Raw genomic sequence first — 18,924 nt, 5'->3', positions numbered from 1 at the left:
GCAGCAGCTGGGTCACCTTTCAGGAGTCCATTCTGCTGGTGCTAGCAGGAGGCCCTAAGTTGCCTTTTTATTATTATTATTATTTTGTCACAGCAAAAGTAATGGCTCTAAAACACCACAGACCACAGGACCTATCATGCTTCCTAGAGGACAGCCTCTCTCCTGTGAGAATATGGTGTGAAGTGGAGAACTGTCTGCTGCTCTTGTTTTTAGAAGAAACTGTTAGCTAAACTATGGGACTCTTAACCCACAACAAGACAGTATGGAGATACAACTGCAGCAGGAACTGCAAGGCTGAGTGGACCATGGAACTGAGTCATCTTATACCCAGCGGTGTCAGACAGAGGCTGTCTTTGAGAACGTCCTGACTCAAGTCAAACATGAGCTCAGGTCTCACTGGGATCTTTGAATGAGACAGAGCCTGCTTCTTGGTTCAGGCAGGCTTACCTCAAAGAATTAAGGCCCTAGAGACTCAACAGCCACCCATGCCACTCAGAGCCAGTGGATCCCAGGTTCCTTGTTTTAACATTGCAAAGAATGACCAGCAAGGAGAGTAGAGAAAAGCTAGCAGAACTTTATTGAGGCAGAGATGCAGAGAACTCACAAGGAATTTGCCAATGTGGCCTTGGCTGGATCCCCTTTTATACTCAGAAATTAAGCCTGATTGGGCAGAGCTGAGAGGCTCCTGTCTGTCTGAAGTGAATGGATGTGGAAGAGACTGGCTCAGGGTAGGGGGAAGGTAAGAGAGAAGTCAAGGCTCAGGAAAAGCCTGATGGTAGGAGGCCAGCTGAGGAAGACCCACCAGAAGTTCTGGGGGAACAGAGGAGGGGTGGCAAGATGAGGGAGGGACTGAGGAGCCAGGAGGTGAGGTGGGCAAGGGCTGGCCAGCCATTGTCAGGACAAAAGTCAGTCATAATCTTCATAAATTGGGCCTTTTAAAAGTCACAGCTTCTGAGTGAAATGTACAGAAAATGGACTTCTGAATCACACAGAAGCTGTCTTCTCGGAGCCTGGCCCAGTACTCGTGGGCAGGAGAACAGCCTTGGAGATAATTTCACAGGTTATGGGGTCAATCTCCCATTCACTGTCTGTGTTGTGTTCCTGGGGAGGCTTCCTGTCTGCAGATGACTCCTTCTGAGATAAGTTCACTGAGAAACCAACCCTGCCTGCCAGTTTGTAAACGTTTTTCTCCAGACATTTCTTACCCAGTTCTCTCTCTCTCTCTCTCTCTCTCTCTCTCTCTCTCTCTCTCTCTCTCTCTGTGTGTGTGGGGGGGGGAAGGAAGGGAGGGAGAGAGAGAGAGAGAGAGAGAGAGAGAGAGAGAGAGAGAGAGAGAGAGATTCTCTGAGTGGACCTGGTGGAAGTTGCTCTGTAGACCAGGCTGGACTAGAACTCAAGAATTTGCCTACCTCTGCCTCCCTATACTGGGATTAAAGTGAGCCACCATGCCCAGGTAACCAATCAGGGTTGTTAAGAAACTATGAATGGGGCTGGAGAGATGGCACAGCAGTTAAGGGGTGGTACCACCTTTGCAGAGGACCTGAGTTCAGTTCCTAGCACCCACACTGGGTAACTCACAATTCCCTCTTAAGTCCTGCTGGAAGGAATCCCACACTTTTCCTGACTCTGTGGGCCCTATATTCAAGTACACACACCCACACCCACACCCACACAGAGATGCAAACATAAAAATAATAAAAGTAATTTTTTAAAAAAAAATCTATGGATAGAGGAAGGTATGGTACCTAGCATTTACCATGCCCTGCATCCCTGAGGCTGAGACAGGAGGATTGCCTCATGCTGGAGGCCAACCTGAGCTTCAGAGTGAGTTCCAGGCAAGCCTGCACTCCATTGAGGCATGGTCTTTTAAAAAGAAAACAACAACAACAAAAAAAAAAAAAACCCAGAATAGAAACAAATACAAATAACTAAGGAAGAATAAAGATTTGTACTATACCAAAGCTCAAGCGATCTGACCTTTCCCCAGGTTAAAAAAAAATTTTTTTTTTTAAAGAATGATTGTTGATCTACTTATGTGTTTTATTATCGTTGACATTGTTGCATTTTCCTAAGTTTTGGATTTCGTTTGCTTTCTCCAAGGTGTTTTCTGCGCGGTGCGGCTGGGTTGCTGCATCTGTACAATTTCTCCACGAGCCAATGGGGACCAGGAGGCCTGGGATGGTGGGTGCGCGGTGCGTCCTCCTGGCTTCCTGCAACGTGGACGCGCGCGCGCGTGCACAGCGGTGGCGGCGACGACGCGCAGGACCAGGCCCACACTCCCGGGCGGCAGTGGGCGGCGGTCTTGCACCCCAAGCTCGCACGCACCCGGCTTCCTCCTTCCGGCGTGGCTGCACCCCTGCACCCTGCAGGAGGGCAGGCGGGTAGCGGCACGGAGGTCTGGGCAGAGCCCGCCTCCGTGGCTCCGGGGACGCCCACAGGCCCCGCGAGGCCCGAGCAGAGCGCCAGCGGCTGGGAGGAGCGCGAGCGCCGATGCACGGAGGGTGAGCTGGGAACTCGGGGGTAGCGGGTCTCAATGAAGTGCTGTCCCTCACCCCTGTGCCGGGTAGACTGAAGGGTGGTGGACTCGGTTTTCCTCAGCGAGCTACCTCGGTGTGTGCTGTGGCGACTTAAAGACGTCCCTGGATGGAGAGATTCCTGGGAAGAGCCTTCATCACTTAATTATGCAACGAGGCGGCGTCCTTGTGCTGGATGCAGTGATGAATGGAATCGATGATACTTGAACCATCCATCGTCTACCTTTTGCCACCCTGGGATGGAGACTTGCGTTTGTAAATGTGGGGTGGGGTGGAAAGAGGAGAATGTTTTCCCGCTTGGGTCCCAGGAGCGTGCTGGGAAGGAGGACTGGAGGGAGGAACCTGTGCAGCCTTTGCGAGGGAGCGCACGGTTGAGCGCGGCTCCCGGGGCGCTAGGGGAAGGAGTTCTGCCTGCAAGCAGGTCCTGCTTGCTGGCCCATACCTTCACCAAGAGGTCTGTCAGAAGTTGGAGGTCTAGGCATCAATTACTGCACTTTCTGGCTGGAAAGATGAAACAGGTTTTCCAAAGGCTGGTGCTTTTTCATTCTCCAAGTCTATTCAAGGCAGGAAAGGGCAGGGCAGCGAATACAAAGTAGCTCAGCCAGGCAGGTTCTGGTTAGCCACAAGGAGTTGGGTTTTTGCGCTGGTCTGTTGGAACTGCCAGAGTAGGATATGTCTTGAGACGTTCTTAAAATGAGACAGCTCAGCTTCGTTCCGGCTTGCTGATCACTAGCCACGACTTCATCTTTTCTAAGTGACTGGGTTAAAAGGAAAAGACACAGAGAGAAATGACTGTCTACCTTCCGCGGTCCCCAGGGTAATTAGGACATAGTTTATCTTGAAGCAGAATTGGAGTTTCAAGATGAGAAGAAAAATCTTCACGTGTTTGCTCTTGACCCTCAAGAACAGAAGAAATTCTCAAGAAAGCCTTCCCCTCTCGGAAAGGAAAATAGAGTTTTGTTTGTTTGTTTGTTTTGTTTTTGCAAAGTTGAACAAAGAGCATCAGAAAACACTTGCAAGTATTCTGTGCCACTTGCAGTAATATTTGGGTCAGTTTTGAAGAATTAGGAGAGAGAGCCAGGAATACAGTGGGGAGAGAGGACTATATAAGACCCTGAACTTGAGATCTTCCGAACCAGACAGTTTTCTCATCACACAGTCTGGAATTGCTTAAGCTATGTGAGGTGAACTTACCATTAATTTTAATACTGAGGTTTTCCTTTTTTAGAATAAAGGCCATTGTTTGTTTATTGTGCCAACAACCCTACCTATGATTTCTCTAATCCCACCAGGTTGACGGTTATTCCATTATTCATTTATCAAATGACGGTTGTCTGGAATCTGCCAGATGCTAAGGCTTGACAGAACCCAGAGTGTATCTGTCATTGGAATAACTCATGGTTCTGTATAAAAAATTACTTACCCAACATCTAGCAAATAAAACAGTGGAATTGGATGATTCATGATAAAAATATATTTCAGTAATAATTTTAATTTTCTTACCAAATCACAGGGATGGTTCTTAAATAGCCGGCTCTTATACCACATTTGAAATATATTCTTGCTTATCAAGAAATACAGATGCTACCTGCTTTTTGTGAGGAACCTGTTCTAGAAAATATGCATGAGTATTCCAACTGACTGATTCCCATAGAAACTAAGTTATATTAAGAAAATTGACCTAACTTTGAGGGGTGGTTTTGGTCTTTTGTTTTTGAGATGGGGTTTATGCAGCCCGTCCTGGCTGCAAGCTGTGCAGCCGAGGATGGCCTTGAATTCTCACTGTTATTTCAGACCATCCCACACAGTGACAGAGGGACCGTAAATCTCAAGAGGAACAAGTCCAGCTTGGCAATGTGACGCCTCCAAACCCAGGCCGCAGATGGTCCGTGATGGAAAATGTGAACCCGTCAGGTATTTAAGATCATGGCTATTCAATATCTGTAGTGCCTCCTGTCTCTCCGATATAGACATCTCAGGGACGTAAACCCCTGCTGATGGCTGTGTACGCACACACTCAGAAATGGTTCCTGAAATGTAGTATGGCATGCATTGCAGCTAGTGCTAGCTTCATACCCGATGTACAGTCTCTGGACACTCTCCCTTACTCCAAGCTTCTGCCTCCACCACTCTTGTATCTCTCACTGGACAGAGTTAGGATGTTTTCTTCTGCTATCCAAGCACAAGTGCATCCTTCTAAGGCAGGGTTGGGAGGACGGCAGCGGAAAAGACAGAGGAGAATTCTGAACTACGATCCAGAAGATCATGCACTGTGAATTTAGAAGCTCAATGGCCTGTGATAGAACTCTCGATGTAGACACATGCATACACTGTTCTGTGCCTTACTACGCTGTAGTTTGATAAATTTGCTGCTACATCACAATTCAAAATTGAAAAGTATGGGAGGGCGGGTAATATCCCCCTTGTTCTGGCCTCAGGTCTGGTTCTCTTCTCCCCAGGGTCCCTCCAAGCCTAGCAGCTCCTTGGTATTACCAGGTTGTGGGAGGTTTCCTTTGGATCTGGGCGTGCTGCAAAAGTTCAGCATTGTAGCTGTGGAGTCAGAGGTGTGATGGAGTAAGGACCCGGCCTCCACCTCTTCCACAGCCGCCCTCGGCTTACGAGGGACACTGACCTCCTTGTAGCTTTCGGAATTCTAGAACCTAGACTTCCCATTCACCTCTTCCTCATTTGCTCCATTTCTCCTGTCACCAGTTTTTTGTTTGTAATCAAAATTAGCTTTCTTATAGCCGAGTATGCATTCAAAGATGCAGGTTCAGTTGTTTTTTTTCCCACCCAGGTGTTGATGGATTCATTATAAACAGGGAGCTGAAATCTGCATGCGGTCTTGGTATGAAAATGTTCAGGGCCATCTTCAGGGCTGGCAGATTGTTCTTTTCTGGTGTTTATAATTGGTGCACGCTTTTACCTTATTTATTTTGCACATACCCTGGGCATGCATGTGTGCAGTCAGGAATCTGTGCCTCTGGGTGTGTGTGAGTGTGTGTGTGTGTGTGTGTGTGTGTGTGTGTGTGTGTCTTTACAAGTATATATGTGTCAGGACACAGCATGTGGAGGGCAAAGGACAACTGCTGGGGCCAGTCTTTTCTTCCACCGTGTGAATCCCAAGGATCGGACTCAGGTCTTCAGGCCTGTTGATCACATTTAACCCTGAACCACCTCACTGGTCCAATCTGTGCATTTTTAAAGGCTGACATCAAAGAATTGGGAGTCACACAGCACTAAGGCAAAGAAGCTGCATTGAACGGGAGCTGCAGTGCATGGCAGGCCTGCCCCTTACTGAGTGAAGAGCTGGTGGTATGTACCAGAAGTCCTCAGAGCCCTGGCAGGATGTGAAAAGGAGCAGCGGGTCAATTGGGGTAATAAAAATGTATTCAAGCTTAGAGGGAGATGCTGGGGTTAGGGGGCAAGCAACAGTCTGCTGAATAGTAACTTTATGTCTTTTAAACTAGTACTGAAAAACAAAGACAAAACACCCAGGTCATTCCTCACTCAATTAACTGCAACATAATTTCTTCCTACCTTTGAGAACTTTCAGACTAGTGAACCAGGGTACAGAGCACCACCAACAGAACTGAGAAATCTCATCTCTGCCAGAGAGCTGAACCCTATAGAACTAACAGGAGTCCAGGATCCAGCTTTATGCTCTGTTATCAGGGTGCTGCCCGAACTAGTCCGTCCGTGGTGAGAATGGCCGTGCCCTGTCAGTCCTGTGGACTGCTTGCCCACCCTTGAATGCTATAGCCAGCAGCAGCTCCCAGTTACCTAGATATGGCCCAGAGATGGTGTCCCAGGCAAGTGGGCACGCCCAGTGTTGAGAGTGGTGGCAGGCATGTTCTCCACTAAATCTGTCTCTCTGAAATGAATGACCACTACTTTTAACACCACTCTATCCCCCCTCCTCCCCCAGGCCCTAGCTTTCCCACCCTGACCCTTCCCAGTTACTGATCTGCACAGATCTCTCACCTAACACATGAACCTCTCTTATTAGTATTCAGTACTAGAGCAGGGAACATGTGTTGTCGCTGTGTTCCAGGGGCCTCTGACGGCAGTTGGTGTATTCCTGAATGAGTGACTGGCTAAAGCCTGTATAAAGAGAGTTGACTGGGCCTGTGTGCCACAGGACCTTTTTAAAGAGTGTTATCTAAACCAGCTTGGCATGTGATGGATGGGATCAGTCTGGGAGAGGCTTTGTGCTTCAACAACAGGGGAACATGGATAGCTGAGACAAATGAATCTACAGGCATCCCTTTTTTTTAAATGCAGGCGAGAGAAAGGTACATCCAAAGATGGTACCTGCACTGTGTCTGTCACTGGTGATGACAGACATTCTTATGTGTGCTGCCTCTCCTTTGTTTGAGAGAAAAGAGAGGTGCAGGCTTTTCATGGGCTCTGTTGTTCTTTTCTCCCCAGCTCTCTTCCTCTGTACAGTCACCAGTTCTGTGTGTGGGTTTTCAGAGCCCACCCCTTGGCTCGTTGGCATCTTGTGTACCACTTAATGACTGGAAGGAGGAAGGCTCTGAAGATGGATATGCCAGCTCCTAGGGGGCTGGGGCTCTGTGTGCAGGAGCACGCTGTGCCCAGAGCAGTGTGAGACATGCTCAACTCTGCCACCACCATTAGCTAGCTGCAAGTGGCATAGTGGGGCTGTATTGGCTCCTCGAACAACGGGGAGTTAATTACAGCAAATGCCAGGCCTTTTAAAGGCTATTTATCACCTAGTTACAGGGAAGCACTAGCCTTTCGTGGAGCCCTGAAGGAAAGCTGCATGCCAGGTCCCAGTCCCCTTGCAGCTGGACATTGTGAGCCTGCACCTTCACAGTTTGGGATGGTGGCAAGCCCCAGGGAGAAGATCTGTGTTTAGAGATACAGTTCAGACAATAGGGCATACTTAGAGAAGCGAGGCTGAAGGAATTGGGGGTACTTTTTTGTTTAGAAAATAGGGCACATTGTCATAGGGTTTCTTTCCCCGTGGGCATCAAATCTTAACTCTACAGTGTCTACTTACCCATAGATAGGAGAGCTGGAAAAGAGTCTACTTGGGGCAGTGATGGAAGATGGTCTTAGATTCTAATTAAACTGTTTTTCAGCCATTGATCAAGAACACACTTAATTCAGAGCATCTGTGGACTGCTGTGACTCTGTGAGATTTTACAACCAGTCCTGAAAATGGAGGGAGAGTAGCCATTCCTCTGGCATACACCAAGAATTCGAATTTTAACGAGTTCCCCAGGGGATTCACATGGACACTGGAGTTTGAGGAAAGCCTGAGGTGGGGGTGGCTAGACCAGCAATTCCCTGTCTCAGCTGCTCATGAGAGTCTTGTGCAGAGCTTGGAAACCTGCTTTGGCGTCACCTCCATTGACTTGCCCATACCTGGGGCATTGCTGTTGATCAGGATTGCTGTAACGATTCTAACATAGAGCCAAGACTGACAGCCAACGGCCTCAACTAATGAGCCAGATTGTAATCAACCGTGATCGCTGTAATCAGCAAAGAAATCATACCATGGTGAGCTAGGACCCATGAAAACCTTACATACTTTATACTGTGGGTCTTTTCACTAGTCCACTCACTGGTGTGATGGGGTGGGGCATGCTTGCATGTGTGCACAAATATAGTGAGCCCAGGGGTGAACCTTAGGTATCATTCCTTGGTTTTTACTTAATTTATTTCATTTTACTTTTGTGTATATGTACCATTGGTATTCAGTTCCCTGGGGCATTCAGAAGAGGATGTCTGATCCCCCCCGAAACTTGAGCTAGAAGCAGTTGTAAGCCATTAGATGTGCATACCGGGAACTGAACTGGAGTCCTCTGCAAGAGCAGCAACTACTGAGCCATCTCTCCAGCCCCTTGTTTTGGTTTTGACTTTGGTTAAGACTGGCTCTCTCTGTCGCTGACCTGGAGTCCACTGCTGAGGTTAGGATGGCTAGCCAGTATGCTCAGAGACCTTGCTGACCCTGTCTCCCCAGCTCTGAGATTGCAAGCCTGTGTCTCCGTGCTCAGCCCTACTATGTGGGTTCTGGAGATCAGACTCTGGTCCCCGTGCAACAAGCACTTGACTGCCTGAGCTTCTCCCAGCACCTCACTCTGGTGTTTAGAGATAGAAGTGTAGACCACACACTTGGTCAGGTTGGTTTATATTGATTAGAACGTCCCCCCCTCTACAAATGGAAATGGACCATTGTCAAATGAACATTTGCTCTGTATATCTTTGGGCTTTAAAACAAAATTTAAGATCAGACCTCCACCACCCCCCTTTTCTGTATGTTTCTCTTCCATGTCAGGAAAAACAAAACAAAGCAAACAACAACATCATTAACCGGGATCCTGTAAGAACTCTTAGGGCTAGTGTTTGTTGAGTCGCTTTTTCTCTGCCTCAACTGAGTCTTGAGCCACGTGAGCCTTTCTTCTTCTCAAGTTAATCAAAAGCATGTTCCCTGGCGTGGAACCTGTCCTTTACTCTCCTCTGGTGAGGGCCTTCTGCCCAGGTCACAACCTCCTGCACTTTCTTATAGTACCACCTCTTGCCTGCATCATCAGGTACCATCTTTCCACTTCCTGTGGGTCTTTTAGACTTGAGATTCCATGAGGACATGTGAGACTGTTGTATCTCTAACCCCATTTTATCGGATGAAAGAACATATGTTTTCATGGCGAATTGGAAAGTGATCTCTCTTTTAATTACTTTGTCCATTAAACTTGCATACACAAGCATATGTTCATGCCAAAAAGATAAAGTAAAACACAGCTGTCACTTCAAAGGAAATATGAAATAGTTGTTCTGGGGAGCAGGAGATGGCTCAGCAGTTAAGAGCACTGGCTGCTCTTCCAGAGGACCCAGGTTCAATTCCCAGCAACCATATGGTCACTCACAACCGTCTGTGACTCCAGTTCCGGAGGATCTGACACCCTCAAATGCACACAGGTAAAACCCATGTACGTAAAAATAAATCATTAAAGAAAGTTGTAAGAAAAAAGAAGTTGTTGTAGGGATGAATATGAATGACCGTAGCCTGGAGACAGTGATTCAAATATCATTCTAACTAGTAACAGTTTCATCAAGTTTTATAGAGGAAGAAAAAAACACATCAAGACCATTTTCAAATACAGCAGCATCATCTATGGCAGAGTAGGGCAGTCTCTGCTATAAGTCTCTGTCTGATGCTAGCCTCCCAGTTGGTGGTAGCTAGGGGTCTGACTGTACAGTCACAAGGATGCACGTGAGTACTTATCGTGCTGGAGACAGTCCAGGGGCATTTGCCTGGATCCCTGAGACAGTTCAGCTCTCCGTAGACACCAGAGCGTATTGTTTTAAAACAATTTATTGTTTCTGTGTACACCTGCGTCTCTGTGCTTGCATATGCATGTGCAGGTGCCCACAGAAACCAGACCTTGGCATTGGATCCCCTAGAGTTGGAGTGACAGGTGACTGGGAGCTGCCCAACATGGGTGCTGGGAATTGAACTCGGGTCTTTCAGAAGGACAACCAGTGCTCTCCCAGTGGCTGAGCCGTCTCTCCAGCCCCTCATTGAAGTTTTAAATCAGAACAGTTAACATAGGTGTGGCTTTTTTTTTCTTTTTCTGGAAACTTTCCAGCCACCTCACTTCTAAGGGCCCTGTGTTATAAAGAGGAGTAACGTAGGAACCGAAAGGAATGAGAGCTTTGAGAGAGGACCAGGCTGTAGTCGCACTGGCTGGCTCACATTGTATGCATCTGGGAGCCCAGGTCCGGTTTGTGTTTTAACTGTCTTACCTTGACTCACAGCGTTTTCCCCTTGTGTCTCTGTTAACCATTCTGTTTTCTCACTATAGGCCATGAGGTGGGAAGCTAAATGGTATGTGTCTCCTCCTCCCTGGTCTCGCCTGCTGTTGTGTGCCTCTCTGATGAGCCCTGTAGGCAGTACATTCTCCCTCACAAAGCCTGGTTCAACTGCCTCCCAGGTTTATCCTGTCAGAGGAAAAACCCACCTGCCTCATCTGAGGTTTTGTGTCTGATAAAATTAATCCCAGCCGGGCGTTGGTGGCGCACGCCTTTAATCCCAGCACTCGGGAGGCAGAGGCAGGTGGATTTCTGAGTTCGAGGCCAGCCTGGTCTACAAAGTGAGTTCCAGGACAGCCAGGGCTACATAGAGAAACCCTGTCTCAAAAAAACCAAAAAAAAAAAAAAAATTAATCCCAGCACTTGGCAGAGGCAGGTGGATTTCTGAGATCAAGGCCAGCCTAATCTACAGAGTGAGTTCCAAGGACAGCCGGAGCTACACAGAGAAACTCTGTCTTGAAAAACCAAAAAAAAAAAAAAAATAATAATAATAATAATAAATTAAAGTAACTCAGGCACGTGGAGGGAGGGACTCCAACCGTGCTTACAGCAAGCGCCCTGTTCCCTTGAAAGGAAACCCAAATATTTTCAACAAAACCATGGTGTGATGTTTGGGAAGGGTGTTTTTTATATTATTCTCTGCAATTTAGGCTTAATTGCTCATTTTTTAAGCAAATAAGAACTAAGGAAGAAAAGTATGCATTTGCTAAATGTCCCAGTGCACATTGACTTTGCCGGCTCATCGCGTTTTTCCTGGTTAGAAAAGTACTTACTTCCTTTTCCCCGACGCTACCATGGTAAGAAAACCATGGTCAGTACTAGTGAAGGAGAAAGCATTAGCCAGCAGATGGAAGCATTAGGTATGTCCGCATAGGTGGCGTTCTTTGACATTTTATTCTCTTTTTTTTCCCCTGTGAGGTTATGTGCTACTAAAAGAAAAAAATTTAAAACACAAATATGTCTAAAGTAAAAATAGCTCTCCCTCCACTGTCTCAGGGGATTATTCTGTGTGTTATGGGCGTGCATAGCACATGGCCACATTCTTTCACATAGCATGTATGCATATTGTTTTTATTAACAAATAGGATCAACTCCAGTCCTGTTTTCCTACATGCTGATGGCATATGCCCACACTGGCTCTATCCAATCGGCTTGCCATGTGTAGCGTAGCATTTTCTTTAAGATTTGGAGTTTTTGGATTCCTGCATGATCTCATAACTCCCCCATCAGCATTTTTAAATTTTATTTTATTTTTATTTATGTGTATGTTTGGGTCTGTGTGGGTATGCACACGTGCATGCAGGTATTGACAAGAGGCCTGAAGAGGGCATTGGTAGGATCTCCTGGAGTTGGGGTTACAGGCAATTGTGAGCTTCCAGAAATTAGTACTGGGAACCGAACTCAGCTCTTCTGCAAGGCAGCAAAAGCTCTTGACTGCCGAGCTCTCTCCAAATTAGTAGCGTGTTGTGAATTTATGATGATTCAAGCACTGCACATACTGTGACTTAGAAAATATAATCTGATTTCAAGTAATGCTGAAGTTCTAAGGACTGTGGATGTCCCAGTGTCAGTGATTGGCATCACACCGACAGCCTCTCGTGTAGACACTGTTCAAGTTGCTGGTGTGTTAATTGGTTGGCCTGGGCTTGAACACATGAGGAAGAAGGGGTGGCAGGCAGTGCTTAGCAAAAGACAGGAGCTGCCAAGTGAGAGAGACCAACGTTGGGACATCAGTGGGATGGTGATGGAGGCAGACCTTGAACATCAATTGTAAAAAACCCATAGCAAGACATGAAGTCATAGGCCAGCAGCAGTCTAGCCTGGGCATCTGCTCTTGAGACACTGGTAAGAACTTGGTGCTGATGTTCAAAGGACCAGTTTGAAGAGGGGTGAGCATTTGTGCACATAGATTTCCAAGTCTTCATGCCCCTGAGGAGCCCCCTTGTGTCTTAAGGAGGACAGTAAGTGAGCTGTGAGGTGGACAGGAGGGACCTAGGAGCCCTGTAAATACTTCTCTTCCTCTTCCCAGCCTGCCCAGTAGCTGGGCTGGGAAGGGAAGGGACTGTCTTAAAGTCAGCTCCAAGGACGTTCTACACACATTGTGCTGGAAATTAAACTCTGTGGAAGATTAAAAAAAAAAAAGCACATTGGACGTGTCTATAAGTCCTGTGACAGGTCTGGGGATAACCACAGCAGGCTCTTTTGTGGGTGCCCCAAGACATTGGCACATGTACAGATGGCAATGTTGTTATAGGGATGATTGCTGCCCAGACAGCCATTCATAACCTGTCTGCAGTCACCCAGCCAGGTAGGGGGTGGGGACGGAGGCGGGGCGGGGCCAGGGGCAGGGCTGGGCGGGGAGCTGACTTAAGAAAGCTTCAGGGCAGTCATGGCTGGGCTTGGCAGGCATGGCTGGGCTTTCCAGCTTCCTGCTGCAACACCCTGCGTGTGTGTGTGTGTGTGTGTGTGTGTGCCCAGTGGAAATACAAATGAAACCTCTTCAGAAGGCCAGTTCCCACTGAGATTAGATTCTTTAACTATAACCCACCCCCACCCCCCAGAGTCCGATGCCAGGCACGAGGGCGCTTAAAGACAAGAATGCCCAGGAGGTACATGAGGAATGAACAGAGCAAGAGGCAGAGTGGGCAGTGCCTGGGTGTCCCCTGTGACCTCGGCAGAGTGAGCGAATCTGTGTAGTGGAAGGGCAGCCCAGTCCATCATCTGCGTCCGCTTGCTCACAGTCCATGGCTCAGGAGAGTGGGTCATTCAGCACAAAGGTCCCTTTGTTCTGCACCTAGCTCACTAAGACTCGCCCTGGCCTCTACCCCCCCCCATTACACTACTATCCTTATCTCCAGCCACCACACTAGAAGAACATAGAGTAATCTGGAAAGGGTAACAAAGGGGGTGTCAACCTGGTTTGCTAGGGTCTGCACTAGGGAATAGGTGCTTGACCTGGGTCAGGAGGTCATTCTTCAGTGCCAGGGTCCTAAGTGGGAGAACCAGGAGATGAGAAAGAAGATAGGGACCTGGGTCAGGTCCTTTCACAAGCCATGTTTTATGCCAGACAAGCTTATTAAGAAGTATAGAGTGCCCTCTGTCCCCCCAGAGCTCCCAAGGACTAAACCACCAACCAAAGAGTACACATGAAGGGACCCATGGCTCCAGCTGCATATGTAGCAGAGGATGGCCTTATCTGACATCATTGGGAGGGGAGGCCCTTGGTCCTGTGAAGGCTTGATGCCCTAGCATAGGGGAATGCTAGGGTAGTGAGCAGGGAAATGGGGGGGGGGGATTCGACGGGAGTTTGTGCAGGAGAAACCAGGAAGGGGGTAACATTTGAAATGTAAATAAATAAAATAACCAGAAAGGAGGAGGAGGAGGAGGAGAAGAAGAAGAGGAGGAGGAGGAGGAAGGTCTTACTATACCATATTTAAAAAAATGGGACAGAGTCAGCAGGAAGCTAGTCAGTGCTGCACAAGGACACAGGATACGTCAGGGATGTCAGAGACTGAGCACACAGCAATTTGGGGACTGATAACCAAAGCCCCTAAGGGTAGAAAGAGGCAGGGTCTCAAGATCCAAAGTCCCAGCTTCCTCAAAACCTTGGCTCCAGGGCATTTCTGGCTCCACCATGCTTCTGGTTTAGAGTAGAAACTGTGGTCTTTCTCCATACATCAGGGCCTGGGAGAAAGCCTTGGGCGGGTCCAGACCTCAACACATGTCCTTTGTTGGCAGAGTTTCATTTCCCATAGACTGTGGTTAGATGAAGGCACCATGCATGGGGTATGGAGGCTGATCAAGAGAGCTAGCAGCCCGAGAGCCAGCCTGATGTCAGGCAGAGGCTGGGCTTAGAGGAAAGTCTAGGATTCTACTTTGCACTGAGCCACCCCAGTGAGGAGGGGAGAGAGAAAGACTTTCAGGAGACTGGGGCAGCCGTTGAGGGATTCGGCTTGTATTCTAACAGATGAACTGCAGACACTCAGTTAAATCTACATTCCAGAAGAGGCAAATAGCTCTCTCTCTCTCTCTCTCTCTCTCTCTCTCTCTCTCTCTCTCTCTCTCTTACACAAAGAAAATGTGAATGCTGTCTAAAATTTATATATTGTTTCCTAGAAACTTAATACAGCGTGTTACATTTCTATGTGTTTACTCTGACAACCTTGCCTGGGGCTGTGCTAGAAGCACTAGGCCCAATATGCAAGCACAGAAAAAAACAGAGATTGTGTTTGTTTGAGTAGACCCTGTAAATGCATTTTTATGTGAAATTTAAACTTAGCTGGACTCCTCCATTTCTGTATAGTTTGGTACCCATGCTCGGAGCTCCCAGAAGACAGGCTGGGCATCACTCATGGGTGCCTGAGTGTGCCTACAAGACACCCTAGAAAGGTACAGGTGCCCAGTGTGGGATGCAGCAAGCCCCCTGGCATAGCTGTATTCAAACGGTGTCAGAAACCACTCACAGGTGCTGTGGACGGAACTGGGCTGCAGATGCCCGGTCCCAGCGAAGCTCTTGAATACAGCATCAGGAAAGAAGGAGGGTTATTATTTTCTGGGTCTTGGCTGAGCTGTGACTAGGAAGGGATGGGAAGCTACCGTTAAAATCACCCACTGTTAGCAGCAGCAGGCTGGAGACCAGTTCTCTTGTCTATATTGATGACCTACCACAGTCAGCTGGTGGAAAACAGCCCAGTTTGGTCTCTTAACATGGCCTCATCTTGCTCCATGAAGTGCCACTTGACTGAAACATGGTTGTTTGTCTCTCTCATGCTGAGGATTAACGGTGACTCCCTGGTCCCTTGTGTGTCCTTGCAGCAGAGAGTGAGGGCCAACAGATGTGCTGGACCTCACTCCCAGGTGATAATATGAAGCACCCACCCCCACTGGTCCTTGAAGGCAAAGGACCTTTTGACTATAGAAACAAGGTGTTACTTTTCTTAGATTCTCTGTGTGTGGATACACCAAGTCCACCAGCCAGTGTTTTACTCACAGTGTCTCCTGCTTGCTTCAGCATGCTGTCTACACTGCAGGAATTGCCCTCTACCCCTTGGCAGGCCTACTGGCCCAATTCTTCCAGGTCTTTCCATGAGCTTCTTGTGACTTTGACCTGGGAGACAGGACTCAGGAGGCAGATCTAGTGCAGCAAAGTCTCGGGGATTCCGGGATGAAATTGTTCCTTGTTATTCCCCATCCACTGGGTGTTGGAAGTTGATTTAATCGTAAGGGGGGGGGAGGCCTTCAGTAGTATTCATTAAGTACGAAATGTTAAATTAACTGTCAAGTTCAAATATCCACTGTAGCAAAGTAGTAGTATTCACATTGACATTGGGTCTTTTAATTGAAATCACCTGTGTTGCTGTACCGCTTCTTAGTGCTGGAAGTGGCAGAGGTATCTCCCTTGTGTCTTCCAGGAAGGATCATCGAATGGCCCCTGTCTGACAACATGCACCATCAGTGGCTCCTGCTGGCTGCATGCTTTTGGGTGATTTTCATGTTCATGGTGGCCAGCAAGTTCATCACGTTGACCTTTAAGGACCCGGATGGTAGGTATGCTTTGTGGCAGAGTAGATTTATGGCTAATGGAGTTCTTCTCCCATCACTGCTCCAGGGCACCACGCATAGAGGGTAGCTGTCCTGACCAAAGTGGCTTCCAAAGTCTTCATGTGATAGCAACCAAGGGGAGGTGGGAAGGAAAATGGCTAGGGCGAGTTCCTCCTGATGAGGTGATTTCTTCATGCCTGATGCCACTGGGTCACCTGTGAGATAAAGACGCTTCCTTCCTGGGGTGCCTCTGAACACCTGGTAGCAAGGAGTGCCACGGGCTCAGTCAGCCCCATGTCCTGAGACACACATCTGCGATTGCTCCGCTTGCAGGAGTGTCAGCTGTTTCATACTATGGGACTTATGCTTATCTTCAGCATAGTGGAAGGAGAGTTGTTTAAATGTGAATGGTGAAGCTCTGCTGTGAGATTGCGTCTCCCCTGTTAGACTAAGACTTTCTTTCAGAGGAGGTGGATGAAGAGTGCTAGATTTGGTCTCGGCCAGCTGATTCTCCTGTGTGTTCTTGGCATTCCTTAGCCTGAGCTTCAATGTTCCCTTACAAAATGGATGCACGCCTTGCTCTGACATCACCAGCTGATTCTTTACTCCTCCCTCTGGGGCCATCATCAGGAGCTGAGGAGAGGAGGGGACACTTTGTGGGGACGGCTCATTAGTGGTGTAGATTGGCCAGAGAAGCAGTTCCTAGGGGACTGGAGCACAGAGCCTTGTGCATCCTTCCGTGGTTCACAGCTCATTAGAGGCTTGTCTCTACCAGCAGTGTTTCCCACTTCTAGTGGCTGTAGTAGTCTGTAACACAGTAACATAGCAGTTTGAGCAGATGGCTTTATACCCTCAAGAACTCCTGATGTGTTCCTAGCTATTCTCAGGGCACCCCAAACTCCCCCTCTCCATCTCCTCTGTCTCCCTCTTCCTGTGGTGAAGCAAAACTGTTAAGCAGTTATGTAGGGGGAATAGGGAAACTTAATGTTAGCCCAGTCTGTGGTCCTCAGCATGGTTTGCACTAAGGGATGATTACACTCAACATAGGGCACCACCTGGCTGCCATTACAAATCCCACCATCTTCTTGAAGTCCTTGGGAGACTGCTGATGGGGTCTGCACAGCCTGGTGAAGGGGTGATACACTTACTATATTGGATGTCCAGGGCCATCACTGGGTGCTTGGAACCAGAGGCTCCATCATTGTCACTGTCAGGAGACTTCAGCAGTTTTAGCACAGTCAATATTGGTGACCTCTTACAAGGACAGGCGTCACCTGCCAGGCCCTGTAATCCTCTGCTGAGGACAGATGAAATTCATATTTCTGAGTTGGGCACCAGTCCCAAATGTGGAACAGCTGAAAAGCAGAGAGAACGTGCCACCGAGAATAGCACGTGACTTCTGAACCCTGACCTTATCTCTTAGTGGGGAAGGCCTGGAAGGGTTGGTCATGTGATTGTTTGTAGTTTAGTTTGCTTTAAACAAACAAACAAATAAACAAACAGGGCAGTGTGTGCTATCTACGTCAGTGAGACGTTTGCCAGTCTTAGTTGAATAATTTAAGCCCGGTGACACACACCTTCTACCCTAGCTACTCTGGAAGCTCATGCTGGGATCCATTGAGCCTCTGAGACCAGATAGACCATACCCAGCTCAGTGTCAAAAAAGAAAACACACAACAACAACAAAGGGAAAATAAGAATTAAAAATACACACTTGCCTTTTAATATTCACTGATAGGAGCTTTTAAGGAATACCTTCCCAGCGGTCTCTGGTTAAGGCAGTGTCACTGTGCTGGACATGGCCGGATCTTTGCTGACTGCTCTCAGAAATGGCAAAAACCTTAAGAGACATTAAGGGTAAAAAGCCAAGAAGAAAACTGTCGACCTTTACTTAGAGGTCAGAGGACAAGTTGTAGGAGGTGGTTCTCTTCTGCAGTTTGAGTCTCAGGTTGGGTTTAGCGCATCAGGCTTGGCAGCAGGCATCTTTACCCACCAAGCCACACTGCTGCCCTGGCCTTGAACATTTTAACCGAGATAAAACTCTTTAACTCAGCTCATCAAACAGCTCGGCCTTCTTAAGGTTAATGATAGGAGGCAGTTCCTCTACACGCTGACATGTGGGGTAGCCAAATAGACTGCTCCTGGGTGACTTCAGAGCCAGGTAGTGTTAGCTCTGTTTACCCAACATGCAGTTCAGGGGAGGATGCTGTCACCCCAAAGCATGCTGTAAAGAAAGATGTCACAAGGATATTTTGCTCTCACATGGCTTAAATTATGAGTTCCCTGTCATGACTCAGACCAGCAGTCAGAGAACCTGTCATTGTCCTTAAAGTATCAGTCAGATAACAAAAAAAGGTCTTCCCTTAGCTTCATTCTTGATTCTGAGTGAACTTGTGCATAAAATATCTTGCCAGTCTGAGTGATTAGGACGGGATGAGGAATCTGGAAGTTTTGCACACCCAAGACACCACCACAAAGTACCCTGGGCTGGGGGCACTGCAGGCTTCTCCATCCTTCCATCTATAATCCCTCTGGGGACCCTGTCAGAGGAGACCTTTCAGCCTGAGGCAGGCTGAGAAACATCAGAGGAGTCTGTAAATTCATGGCTATGTTCTCTCATGCTGACATTTATTTTATATGCATCCAAACTGTTTTGGCTTTGAACCAAGGGCCCCTGCAGGTATCCCTGCAGGAGGCAACATAGCCCAGGGGTCTTCAGAGTGAAGCTCCATTTCTTAAAAAACAAAAAAAACTCTTTTTTTTAAATTAGATATTTTCTTCATTTACATTTCAAATGCTATTCCGAAAGTCCCCTATACCCCCACCCTGCCCTGCTCCCCAGCCCACCCACTCCTGCTTCCTGGTCCTGGCATTCCCCTCTACTGGGGCATATAATCTTTCCAAGACCAAGGGCCTCTCATCCCATTGATGGCTGACAAGGCCATCCTCTGCTACATATGCAACTAGAGACACAAGCTCTGGGGGGGGGGGGGGATACTGGTTAGTT

At 47.8% G+C, this 18,924-nt stretch overlaps 1 protein-coding gene across 1 annotated transcript in view; it reads left to right on the top strand.

The window, feature by feature from the left end:
* Window positions 1-2,252: 2,252 nt before the first annotated feature.
* The window catches only part of Chst10 (carbohydrate sulfotransferase 10), a 33,509-nt gene continuing 16,837 nt past the window's right edge, over window positions 2,253-18,924 (top strand). The window contains exons 1-3 of the mRNA XM_029482443.1: window positions 2,253-2,501; window positions 4,329-4,448; window positions 15,788-15,919. Of these exons, the coding sequence (XP_029338303.1) occupies window positions 4,427-4,448; window positions 15,788-15,919 (154 nt within the window). The 5' untranslated portion in view covers window positions 2,253-2,501; window positions 4,329-4,426. The remainder of the gene's footprint in view (window positions 2,502-4,328; window positions 4,449-15,787; window positions 15,920-18,924) is intronic.

Source organism: Mus caroli, chromosome 1 (genome assembly GCF_900094665.2).
Source record: "Mus caroli chromosome 1, CAROLI_EIJ_v1.1, whole genome shotgun sequence".
NCBI classification, from domain to species: domain Eukaryota; kingdom Metazoa; phylum Chordata; class Mammalia; order Rodentia; family Muridae; genus Mus; species Mus caroli.
The sequence above is the reverse complement of the archived record's forward strand: the minus strand, read 5'-3'. Positions and strand labels throughout refer to the sequence as shown.